Genomic DNA, 13,149 nt, shown 5'->3' with positions numbered 1-13,149 from the left:
ACCAATTTTCAGCTTCGTTGGCATCTATGGCAAATATTGGTCAGCTTGGCATGGCACTGCTCCTGAACTATAAGTGACAGGGACACAAAACTTGGAGCACCGAGAGGGGACCCAGAACTACAACAAATCTATACATTATAAAAGTGGGGTATGCCTGTACACTACACTGACTGCACTAAACTGACTAAACACACTATCCACTATCTGCCTAACCTCTATTATCACACACTATACACGGCTGCTGTGTAAGCAGCAGCCTTATACTGTGTGGGGCGTGGACTAAGCCCCTGAGCCATGATTGGCTAAAGGCACCCTGCCTTTGGGGAATTATGGCTCTGACAGGATATTGTACTGTGATTGGCCAAAGCATGTGGGTCAGGTGCATGATTTGACCAATCAGCAATTAATGCAATGCAAAGCACAGTGCATTATGGGGCGCTCATCGGCGGGAGAAATTCCCTCCGAGCACCTCATTTTGTTTGTGTGTTCAGCGAACACACAAAAAGCCGATGTTTGAGTCAAACTTACTTATGACTTAAACACAGAGCCCATCCCTAGTCTTGGGCATTGGTGAGTGCGCCCTCAGGCAAAGGTACCCCTAATGTACAGGTGCAGTAGGCTCCGCCCACAACCCTGCATAGTCACACTATCTTAGGCTACATACATCCATCCATTCATCATTTCCAGAATATTACTAAATTAACTCTTTTTTTTCCTAGATCCGAATTCAGACTGACCAGAGGTTAATTTTTCTACACCAGACGGGAAGGAGAGAAGGAAAATGTCTGCAACAATTAAAAATGAGACTCCATATTTGTTTTCTTACTGCTTTTCATACCAAGTTGCACTGAATGATATCAGGGTAAGTTCCCTGATAAATGTAAACACATTTGAAGGTTTGTTGTTTAAGGGTTGGTGCACTCAGAACTGATTTAATGTTTGTTGGATCCTGAAGATTAAACCACAGGACACCACAGAGTGATTTAGGGGTTGGAACCATTGAGCACTGCAGGGAACCTGTGTGTGTGTGTGTGTGTGTGTGTGTGGAGGAGGAGCCACGAGTGACACGTGGGGGGAAGCCACACTATGAAGCCAGAAGCCGGGTGCAGGAGCCTCGGAGGGTGACCGGGACCGGAGACCAGGGGGACAGATCGGTGACGGCAGAGGAGGAGGAAGGACCGGACCTGACAGGACTACAGAGAAAGGGGACGTGAATAGGGGACATCTGAACAGCTGGTGGGGGGCTGGGGCTGATGGGGGACTACAAGTACAAGACTGCAAGTACTACAGGAAACTAAGAGGCTACTAGAGACTAAGAGGGGTAACTGTGGATAGATCTGCAGAGAGCTGATCTATCTGCTCACTCTATAACAGGGAGGCTGCGTGCGACATCCTGGGGGGGGGGGGGCAGACATAACTGAAGGGTCAGCAAGGGGAGGGCGCACTGACATCAGACTCAAACAGTTGGTCTGGAAATGCATTAATACCCTAAATACCTAGGAGTACTAGCGACTGGGGGTACCTTGTGACTGAGAGTACCGTGCGACTGGGAGTTTCCGGGTGTCTTGGAGTACCTTGCGACTGGTTATAACTCGCAACTGTGGTTAGGAGTTCCTTGCGACTGAGTATCTTGCGACTGGAACCAGGAGCAACCAGGTGACTAGGCGCAAGCTTAGCGACTAGGAGCAAATTTAGAGTCTGGGATCAGCCGTAGAGACTAGTGAGTACCTTACGGGTTGACCAGGGAAGATAGAGATAGAGTAGGTAAGGAATAGCAGGCCATTCTACTAATTATCCCCATAGAGTAGAGGGTAATAATGTGCGACAGGATTGGGGATGCCACCCAGTCCACTTCTTGCTGCATGTATGCGTTCCTTGATGAACCAATCGAGGGCGAATACTGCTGTGCAAGATGTGAGCGACTTGTTTCTCTGGAAGCTTAGATCCTGGATCTAGAGAACAAGGTAGCAACACTGCATCGCATCAACAACCTGGAAAGGAGCTTGGACATTACCCATCAGGTGCTAGCAGGGGCCAGCATAGAGGGAGGAGTAGAGGAGACGCAGGTATCAGAGGTAGGAAGTTGGGTGACCGTTAGGAGGGGGAAGAGCACTAGGGAGGCCAGTCCTGAGTTGGTACACCCCAAAAAAATTGCCAAGTTGTATGTTGATGGGGATATAAGCTCAGGGGAGGCAGTGCTGGAGCAGGCACGCTCCTCCAGCTGCCAGGGGAGCGGCGGCTCCAGGAAGGAGGGGGGCTGAGACCCAGGAAAGGTTACACAGGTTGTGGCAGTGAGGGACTCAATTATCAAGAGGACAGAGAGGGCAATCTGTCAAAACGATTGTGGTAGCCGAACAGTATGTTGTTTACTGGGCGCTCGAGTTCGGCACATTGTGGATTGGGTGGACAGATTATTGGGCGGGGCTGGGGAGGACCCAGCTATCATGGTACATGTAGGCACTAATGACCAAGTAAGAGGAAGGTGGAGGATCCTAAAAAATGATTTCAGGGACTTAGGGAATAGATTGAGGAATAGGACCTCCAAGGTGGTTTTCTCTAACAGGGTTCATACACATTTTCACCAATGAAATTCCATGACTTTTCCATGACTTCACGTAAATATTCATGACCTAATGTTTCATGAAATGTCTATGTATACGTGTTAAATAAGAAGAAAATCTATGTCACACCCAGCATATTTTTACTAATATAAATGACAATCTTTGTAGTGTACAGTGGAATATGAAATATTTATTTAAATAACGCTTGCACAGTAAAAACGTTTCATAACATAAACCCTGAGAACCGCTTAGAAATGGATTAACGTAATCCACAGGAGATATAAAATAAATCAAGGGGAAGCAACTAAAAAATAAATAAAAGTGTCCAGCAACACTGTTCTGAACTTAAAGTGCCATAAATTGACCCGATAACAGTCTTCAACAAGTTAACTTCAACATTGCCAAAAAACAATCAGACAGACAGTCAGATGCACAAAATGCAGCACAGTAATCTTTTAGGCCCAAGCCACAGTCATGAGGTGCAGGTGGATTGGTATGAATGGCACAGACAGTCAGATGCACAAAATGCAGCACAGTAATCTATTAGGCCCAAGCCACAGTCATGAGGTGCAGGCAGACTGGTATGGATGGCACAGATCTGATGGTGCACAAATGCGGCACTTACTCTTGGAGAAAGAACAGTAATGGGTGCTCCTGCTTGCCGAAACAAAGCAGTTCAGGCAGTCATGAAGGTGCAGTTGGACACTGTGATATGGATGGCACAGTTAAATGCACAAAATGTGGCGCTTACTCTTAGGCCGAACCTAACAGTCCCACAAACAGGCAGAAAAGAGTTCACAGAAAGGCGACTCTGGATGCTTAATAATTTATTGACATTTATTTTTTTACATTCCGCGTATACTGGTACAGGTAGGTGCCCTTCCGGGTCCGCAGTTTGCCCTACTGTCAAACTGCACGGGCATACCGCGGACCCGGAAGGCAAATAGTATGTGGCACTGGCAATTTATTAAACATTACTGAATAAAATAATAAATTAAACTTTAAGCATCCGCTCCCCGCCGCTCCCTGCTCCTCCCCAGTATATATTTCCATGACTTTTCCAAAACCTTAGTGGAATCCTAAGTTTCCATGACCTTTCCAGGCCTGGAAATTGTCATCTCCAAATTCCAAAACTTTCCCAGGTTTTCAAGGACCGTACGAACCCTGTAAATACTGCCCGTACCTCGTGCCACACAGGAGAAGCAGAAGGAGATTAGGGAACGAACAAGTGGCTGAGGAATTGGTATAGGAAGGAGGGGTTTGGGTTCCTGGAGAACTGGGCTGACTTCTCAGTCGGCTTTAGTAAAGATGGGCTGCACCTTAATAGGGACGGTACAGCTCTATTGGGGAGAAAGATGGCCACAAAGTTGGAGGGGCTTTCAAACTAGGAGTTGGGGGGGAGGGGCTCAGAGGTAGCATCAGTTAGGTGGGAGCAAAAAAACAGAAGTTATTGTTGGGGGCAACAGCGACAGTAGGTCTGTAACGTCTACAATTGGGGGGCTGTGTGAACAAACCCCATACCAAACAAGAAAACAAATAAAGAAATATTCCCTATCCACAAAACTAAGAGGGATATATGCAAATGCCAGGAGCCTAGCTAATAAAATGGATGAGTTGGAACTATTTGTCCATGAGGAGGACATAGACCTTGTGCGAACAACAGAAACTTGGTTCGACTCCTCACACGACTGACTGGCCAATATCCAAGGGTATTCTGTCTATAGGAAGGACAGGGAAGGATAAAGAGGGGGGGAGGGGCATATCTCTATGTCAAGAATAATGTAAGGTTGGTAGAGAGGACTGATATTATGGAAGGGATGAGTACGGAGATTGAATCTGTGTGGGTAGAACTCCATAGGGAAGAAGTGAGGGGAAGTAATAGTGGGGGTTTGTTATAGGCCGTCCAACCAAACGGAGGGGGTATTTCATATCACTGTTGGGTAACACTGCAAAGCTGGGATCTGTCATCATATTAGGGGAGGTGGGGACTGCACATTCACCAACGGCCCATTTCTTCATGGAAACCTTACAGGACAACTACATGTCTCAGTTGGTGGATTCTCCTACTAGAAAAAAATGCAGTGCTGGATCTTTTAATTACTAATGACCCAGATCTAATCTCAGATGTAGGATTCCGGGACAACTTGGTTTCTAGCGATCACAGGATGATCACATTTAGCGTAAATCACAATATAGAAAAGCAAGAGGGTAACATAAGAACCCTTAACTTCAGAAGGGCAAACTTTCCCAAACTGTGCTCAATGATGGAAAGGGTAAACTGGGACCAAACCCTAGGAACACTGACCACAGAGGAAAACTGGGAATGCTTTAGGAATATAAAGCATCTCACAGTGCATTCCTATGGGAAATAAATATAGAAGAGCCAAAGCCAAGCCGGGGTGGCTAAACGGTAATATAACAAAACTTACTAGGGGAAAAAAAAAAAAAGGCATTCAAGAAATATAAATCGGAGGGGACAGTATCGGCTTTTCAGCATTACAAGGAATCAAATAAGAAATGTAAATACAGAATCAGAATGGCCAAAATCAACTTTGAGAGACAAATAGCAGAGGATAGCAAAAAGAATCCTAAGAAATTCTTTAAATATATTAACAGCAAAAGAACACAGACAGAACATATTGCACACATATTAACGATGAGGGGAGGATGGTTACAGAGGACACAGAGAAAGCAACTGTGCTAAATGCTTTCTTCTCCTCAGTCTTTACACAGGAAAAGGAGGGGTACACTGTTCATGACTGTATAGTTAGCAGTACTTCACATGACGTGCCGCTATGGCTAACAGAGGGTGAAATCAGGGAAAGGCTGGATAAAATGAACACAAATAAATCACCAGGCCCGGATGGCGTACATCCGAGAGTACTCAAAGAACTTAGTAAGACTATATCTAAACCACTATTCCTGATCTTTGCTGATAGTATTTTTGACAGGTACTGTATCAGGGGATTGGAGGAAAGCTAACGTGATACCAATATTCAAAAAAAGGGCAGAGGCATATCCCGGGAAATTATAGGCCTGTCAGTCTGACATTGATAGTATGTAAACTTCTGGAGGGGATGATAAGGGACTATATCGTAGAGTTTGCTAAAGGCAACAACATCATCAGCAGTAATCAGCAAGGGTTTACAAATGGGCGTTCTTGTCAAACCAATCTCTTAACATTCTACGAGGAGGTGAGCTGTGAGCTAGATAGGGGCAGACCAGTGGATGTGGTGTACCTGGATTTTGCTAAGGCGTTTGATACAGTTCCCCACAAGCGCTTAATTTATAAATTAAGGTCTGCAGGTATCGACCGCAGGGTTTGCTCTTGGATACGGAACTGGCTAACAGGGTGTGTCCAAAGGGTGGTAATAAACAGCGCATACTCAGACTGGTCTGAGGTGGTAAGCGGGGTCCCCCAAGACTTAGTCCTGGGACCAACCTTGTTCAATTTATTCATAAACAGCATTGAGGACGGGATCAGTAGTTCGATATCAGTTTTTGCAGATGACACAAAACTGGGCAGTGCAATAACTGCACAGCATGAAGCAGATATCCTACAGAATGACCTGGACAAAATAACAGAGTGGGCAACGACATGGCAAATGAGGTTTAATGTGGAGAAGTGTAAGGTTTTGCACTTGGGGACTAAAAACATAAAAGCACAATACACTTTGGGGGGGGGGGAACCCTTGGGGGAATCAAAATTGGAGAAAGATCTGGGAGTCTTGGTAGAGGATAGACTAGGCAATAGCATGCAATGTCAAGCAGCAGCTGCCAAAGCCAGCAGAATATTAGCATGCATAAAGAAAGGGATGTATTCCAGAGATAAAACTATAATCCTTCCACTTTATAAAACTTTGGTCCGACCACATCTGGAGTATTCTGTCCAGTTCTGGTCGCCAGTCCTCAGGAGGGATGTGTTGGAGCTGGAGAAGAGTCCAGAGAAGGGCAACTAAACTAATTAGGGGATTGGAGGACCTTAATTATGAAGAGCGTCTACAATCGCGAAACGCCTGAGAGGGGACATGATAGCAATTTATAAATATCTCAATGGTGATCCCGGCATAGAAAAACAGCTATTCAGTCGAAGGGATTGCATGAGGACTTGAGGGCATAAATTGCGATTAGAGGAGAAGCGTTTTAACCTCAGGCAAGGTGGGGGGTTATTTACTGTTAGGGCTACAAGATTGTGGAATTCTCTACCACAAGAGGTGGTTTCTGCGGGAAGTATGGTGGCTTTCAAAAGACTCTTAGACGTGCATCTCAAGGATCAGAACATGCAGGGGTATGTGAGATGATTACGGCCACACACACCTACACAGGTTGAACTATTGTCTTTATTCAACCTCACCTACTATGTAACTAAGTATATACATATATTAGTGTAAACATTCCGTACACCACTTTCAAGTCTTTCCTCCCCCTCTTTATTGCCAGTGTTGCATTTAAATGGTTGTATCCGTATCTGGTTACACTTTACTGTTTAAAGTGGTTGTTATTTTTTTTCGTTCTATAGTTTCCTCTGTTAGATAACATTAAGCTCCCAAGTGTATGTGATTTATAAAATGATGCTGCCTAATACCCCATTTCCGAGCACTGCTCAGCGCTCATGTGACTGTCCGCTGGTCTCCTCTCCTGATCTGATAGCTGCGGGGGGGGGGGGGGATGTGATAGAAGTACTGTGCTGCATACCATTGCTTTAAAGGAACATTACTTTAAGCCTTATGAACATTGCTAATTGATACTACTGTATTTGGGGTTTACTGTTTCTATGCTCTAACTGGGACTGTATATGCCTATCCAGGTACTTTTTGTATGCTTGTTGACCAAACTTTAACCACTTAAGGACCAGGCCTATTTCTGACACTTGTTGTTTACAAGTTAAAATCAGTATTTTTTGCTAGACTCCCCCACCCATTCCTTTTCTGTGAATGACAGCGGCCACTCCCCCACCCATCCCCATTCTGTTGAATGACAATGGCCACTCCCCCACCCATCCCCGTTCTGTTTAATGACAGTGGCCACTCCCTTACCCATCCCCATTCTGTTGAATGACAATGGCCACTCCATCACCCATCCCTGTTCTATTGAATGACAATGGCCACTCCCCCCACCCATCCCTGTTCTGTTGAATGACAGTGGCCACTCCCCCACCCAGCCCCATTCTGTTGAATGACAATGGCCACTCCCCCACTCATCCCCGTTCTGTTGAATGACAGTGGCCACTCCCTTACCATCCCCATTCTGTTGAATGACAGTGGCCACTCCCCCACCCATCCCCATTCTGTTGAATGACAATGGCCACTCCCCCACCCATCCCTGTTCTGTTGATGACTGCGGCCACTCCCCCACTCATGCCCGTTCTGTTGAATGACAGTGGCCACTCCCTTACCATCCCCATTCTGTTGAATGACAGTGGCCACTCCCCCACCCATCCCCATTCTGTTGAATGACAATGGCCACTCCCCCACCCATCCCTGTTCTGTTGATGACTGCGGCCACTCCCCCACTCATCCCCGTTCTGTTGAATGACAGTGGCCACTCCCTTACCCATCCCCATTCTGTTGAATGACAATGGCCACTCCCCCACCCATCCCTGTTCTGTTGATGACTGCGGCCACTCCCCCACTCATCCCCGTTCTGTTGAATGACAGTGGCCACTCCCTTACCCATCCCCATTCTGTTGAATGACAATGGCCACTCCCCCACCCATCCCTGTTCTGTTGATGACTGCGCTCCCCCCCACCCATCCCTGTTCTGTTGATGACTGACCTCCCCCACACCCATCCCTGTTCTGTTGATGACAGCAGCCACTCCCCTGCCCTGACCTGCTCTATTGAATGACAGCAGTCACTCCCCCACCCAACCCAACCCTGTTTGGTTGAATGACGGCAGCTCCAAGTTGGAGGCTCATCGTCTGTCAAGGTTACAGCTTCAGAACAACACCTGCACGTAGGGGAGAGACAAAATAAAAGCTGTACGGTTATGTAACAACAGTTTAAACTCAATATAAGGTAAAACAATGGATGTTGTTAATAATGTACAAGTATTTGCAGTAATATATTGTACATTTTTTGTAGTATCTTCACAAATACTTTGTATGGTTGAAGGTATTTTAAAGGATGAATAGAACAACATGTTGTAAAATGCCCAGATTTAGGCAATAAAGGTAATTGGAAACCCTCACCCTGGAGAAGGGGCCCGTTTACACCTGCAACTTTTACAACTTCTGTTCTTCGCCACTAACATTTGGATGTGCTTTCTTACTTCTTCTTCTGTTGTGCTTTGTTCCAGGAATACGATGTGGTGAGGCCTTGGTCTACTAAAGTCATCAGTCAGTTGGCTTTACCCAGTCATATTTACCTGAAATATGGACATCGGTCAGAAAATGACACCCGTCACCATCCAGATTTGCATCGAAGTTACAATGGCATCTACCATCACACCTTCTCAATCTGGGAATACGGCGCAAACCGGTCATTATTGCAGCTTACAAGTGACAAAGGAGGAGATAATCCTACATGCCCAAACTATGGTAAGAATAGTCAATAATCAGGAAATGTACTGCAGGGTGTAGGGATCCTGTAGCCCTCTTTTGGGAAGTGGGGAGAGTTTTATGACAAATAGCCCTCCCCAAATAGGATATTGCGCAAAACCTGTAAGTAAAAAAGGGAACCAGAGCATTTGCTAAGTGGAAGAGGGATTGATAATACAGTTAGCAGTGCCTTCACTCAAGACAGGGCCTCTGTGAACAGAGGGGATTCCATTCCTGTGAAATTAACCAGTATGGGATAGCAGACAGGATCACCCTTAGAGCCGGTTCACACTACCACGACCATAAAGTCGCCCCGTGACTTGAAGAGACTTTTTTAGAGACCTGGAAGAGACTTGGAAGAGACTTGTGCACTACTTTGAAGAGACAGGCGACTTTTTCTGTGGGGAATGCCTGGCTAATCTCTTTCTTCTTCCTGGAAAGTCTGATAACAAGTCGTGTCAATTAAGATAAGGAGGCGACTCCCATTGAAGTATATGGGACAGTCGGATCACAGGTCGCCTCAAAGTAGTACAGGACCCTTTTCTGAAGTCGGAGCGACTTCAGTAGTGCCAATTAAGACGGCACTGATTGATTAACATTGCTTTTGTTATGTCAAGCTACCTGGGGCGACCTGGGGCAACACAAGTTGCCTCACAAGTCTCGCTAGTGTGAATGGGCTCTTAAACTTATTATTCTAAATAAATACATTTTGTTAATTTCTTAAATAACTTAAATAAATAGACACCATACACCATTGGTTTGGATAAAAAATCTTTTAGGCCGCGGCCGTTTATTATTTGTTTTAAATAACAACTAGATAAAAATTTCAAAACAACAATAAAATGTAAAAAACACTGAAAACAACCTGATCACCACAATCCCGGTTGTAAAGTAAATACAGTAAATACAATTTAAAATGTATCCAACACTTATTCAACAAAATATTACACCATACAACGTCTCCCTTTGCATAAAACAAAGGTGACCCACAAATAATAAACTTTGGCCGCGACAGCCAAGGGGGGGGGGGGGGAACAGCTTCTTCTTGGTCTTCTGAGGTGGTCTGAGATACCGGCAGCATAGAAGCCCCTTACATAGCCCTAAAACTGGGATCCAGAACAAACTGGCTGGCAGTTTGGGCGGCAAATTTAAGCGGGAAGTGGGGTAGAAGCTCAAATCTCCCCAGATACAGGCGAATTTTAGCGGAAAAAGGAACCGGACCACCTAATCCCCCCAGATACCTGCATAATTTGAGCTGGAAGAGAGGCAGCAGCTGAAACAGGGTCAAAAGTTCATTTGATCCTTGCCTCAGAGACCCTATACTTATAGTACCATTCACCTATATGCCTAATAAAACTATCCTGCCCTGTCACTATACCATGAGGAAAATGGAGGGCATAAAATATGCCCTTTTTCCTTTCATTCTAATCAAATGAACTGGGAGAAGAATAAACTACTGCAAGCAGCATATAACATTAACCATAAACATGTAGTGAAGCCCCACAGTAGCAGCTGGTTATGACGGTCCCTTTCCCCAAACTTAGTGCACACACAGCCAGGAAAACAGCATTTCCTTTTCCTCAATAGCTCAATAAAGGGAGCGCCTTTTTATACTTTAATTGTGGATGTACACTTGGATGGGGTGAGGGGACACATGGGATACTCTAAAATAATTTGAAATAACAGAGGACATTTCTCTATACTGTAAACTATTCTGGCAGAGAGCTCCTAAAAAGTTCACTACCGGCTGGGACATGCTTGGACTTGTTTTTGTAGAACTGAGAATTGCACCCAGTCTCTAGGGCACAGGATTTAGCTCAATACTCACAATGCCACAGGATCATCATTTGCCACTAGTGATGGACGAACATTGTCCGGGGGGCGGTTCGCGAACGTTATCCGCAAATTTTCTCAAATGTTTGCGAACCGCAAGTTCGCGGCGAACCCCATTGACTTTCATGGCAGGCAAATATTAAAAACCTTCAGGTCATATTTGCAGCCACAAAATACTTACTAGCTGCACACAAATAGTCCCCCAACATGGACAGTGTCATAACAGAAGTATTAAGCGAGTCTGCGGCCGACTAATAGTGTAATAGTTCTGCCTAAATCAGCCAGAACTGACAGCAGCCGGTAAATACATGTCAAACACATATAGGGTCCATTCACACATCTGTAAAATGGGTACGCATCCCTTCCACAATTTGGCGGAACCTTTACAGACCCATTGATTTTCAATTCAGGTCTGAAAAATTAGGCATTCACAGGTAACAGAAGTAAGTGTCGGCCATTTCAGGCCCCATAAATTAGCCCACATGCGTTTACCTGACAGCTAAGAATGTAGTATTCTGTGGCAGGAGGTCCATTAGGCATTTACAGGATACAGAAGTAAGTGTCGCCCATTACAGGCCCCAAAAATTTGCCCACATGCATTCACCCAGTGCCAGGACAAGGTCATCCGGTGCCCAGGGCGAAGATGGCAAACTACGCCCCCCCCAGGTCTCCCCTGCTGAGCTGTTGTGTTCTGACAGTGGGACGCCACACCTACCAGAACACTCCAATAAGCGATCTCCGCTATTGGCTAAGAGAGCTGACTGGGAGTCAGCTGGCTGCTGGTTTTCCAGCATGCTTGTCTGACTTCTGTTGGACAGACCGATATACACACGGGCCGAATGTTAGCTAGTTTTTTTTTTTTTTTAACTCACCGTTGTTCCTTGACATTTGGCCCGTGTGTACCTGGCTTAACTGACACTTTGTGGGAACTGACTAACGGCCACATCACCGATGACACTAATACAGTGATCAGTGCTAATAATATGCACTATCACTGTACTAATGACACTGGCTGGGAAGGGGTTAACATCTAAGGGCAATCAAGGGGTTATTTGTGTGCCTAACAATGTGTAATGTGTGCTGCTTTTTACTACATATTTATTTGTTTATTTTCCCTGCTTTGCAGGGAAAAATAAAAGATCATTCCCTCTGTAAAGAGCCCTGTATTGATTGTCAACACAAAGCTATGGGCTGTAATTTGACACCGCCGATCAACAGGTCCCGGCCATGAATCATTGGCTGGGATCTGCTGACAGTCTCCTGTAGTGTCAAATCACAGGGGAGTAGGTGGACGGGGGGGGGGGGGGAACGGGGGGGGGGGTTTCTATCAAAATAGCGGTACCTATCAGATTCTTCAACTGGAAGTGATGTTCGGCCAAAAACAACTCACTGCGCATGTACCATGCATTCCAACATGGCTGCTATGCATTCCAATAGGTTTCCTAATGTGACAGAACACGAAGCAGCAACGGACATCTTATACCCACATAAGTATTGAATTGTACATTTATTCTAGCAGTAAACTCACCTTATATACTGAATAACAGTATTACATTTCTATTATTGTAATATGGTAAATATAGTGAGAAACCTGCAGGTAGACGGTGGGGACGGCCATCTTGGTACAACCTGCACTGCTCAGCGCCAAAATTATTATATAGTGAAATAGACTATTTCACTCGGTCGTGGTGAAAAAGTCTATTTCAGTCTATAAGGTGAGTTTACTGCTAAAATAAATGTACAATTCAGGACTTGCATGGGTGTAAGAAGATGTCCGCTGCTGCTTCGTGTTCTGTCACATTAGGAAAGCTATTGAAACACATAGCGGCCATGTTGGAATGCATTGCACATGCTCAGTAAGTTGATCTCATCCAAACATCACTTCCAGTTGCAGAATCTGATAGGTGGCGCTATTCTGATAGAACAGGGGCATGCGCCAGAAAAAGGCAGTGACGTACACCTGTAGCTGCCACCCTGTTGCAGTATATGTACTGTGACGGGTTGGCAAGTGGTTAATTGCCAATGGTATTTGTATTATGCAGCATGAGGGTTCATGTAGTGCCACTGGTCACTGATGCATTAGTGACCGACCAGTGGTAGTTAATTAACCCCTTTGTGCTGCATTAGTGGCACCAGTGCCAGTGTCAACACTGGTTGCACTGACACTGACACTGGTTGCACTAATGCAGCACAACGGAGTTAATTAACTGCCACTGG

General features: G+C 45.3%; 1 protein-coding gene across 1 annotated transcript in view; it reads left to right on the top strand.

Moving 5' to 3' along the window:
- Nucleotides 1-781: 781 nt before the first annotated feature.
- The window catches only part of LOC309550539 (uncharacterized protein), a gene marked incomplete at both ends in the record, with an annotated part of 1,004,737 nt that continues 992,369 nt past the window's right edge, over nt 782-13,149 (top strand). Inside the window, 2 exons of the mRNA XM_082250895.1 lie at nt 782-862; nt 8,859-9,099. Coding sequence (XP_082107021.1) covers nt 782-862; nt 8,859-9,099 — 322 coding nt within the window. The remainder of the gene's footprint in view (nt 863-8,858; nt 9,100-13,149) is intronic.

Source organism: Pelophylax lessonae (genome assembly GCF_965119305.1).
Source record: "Pelophylax lessonae genome assembly, chromosome: 1".
Classification (NCBI taxonomy): domain Eukaryota; kingdom Metazoa; phylum Chordata; class Amphibia; order Anura; family Ranidae; genus Pelophylax; species Pelophylax lessonae.
This window is presented reverse-complemented; position numbering and strand designations above follow the sequence as displayed.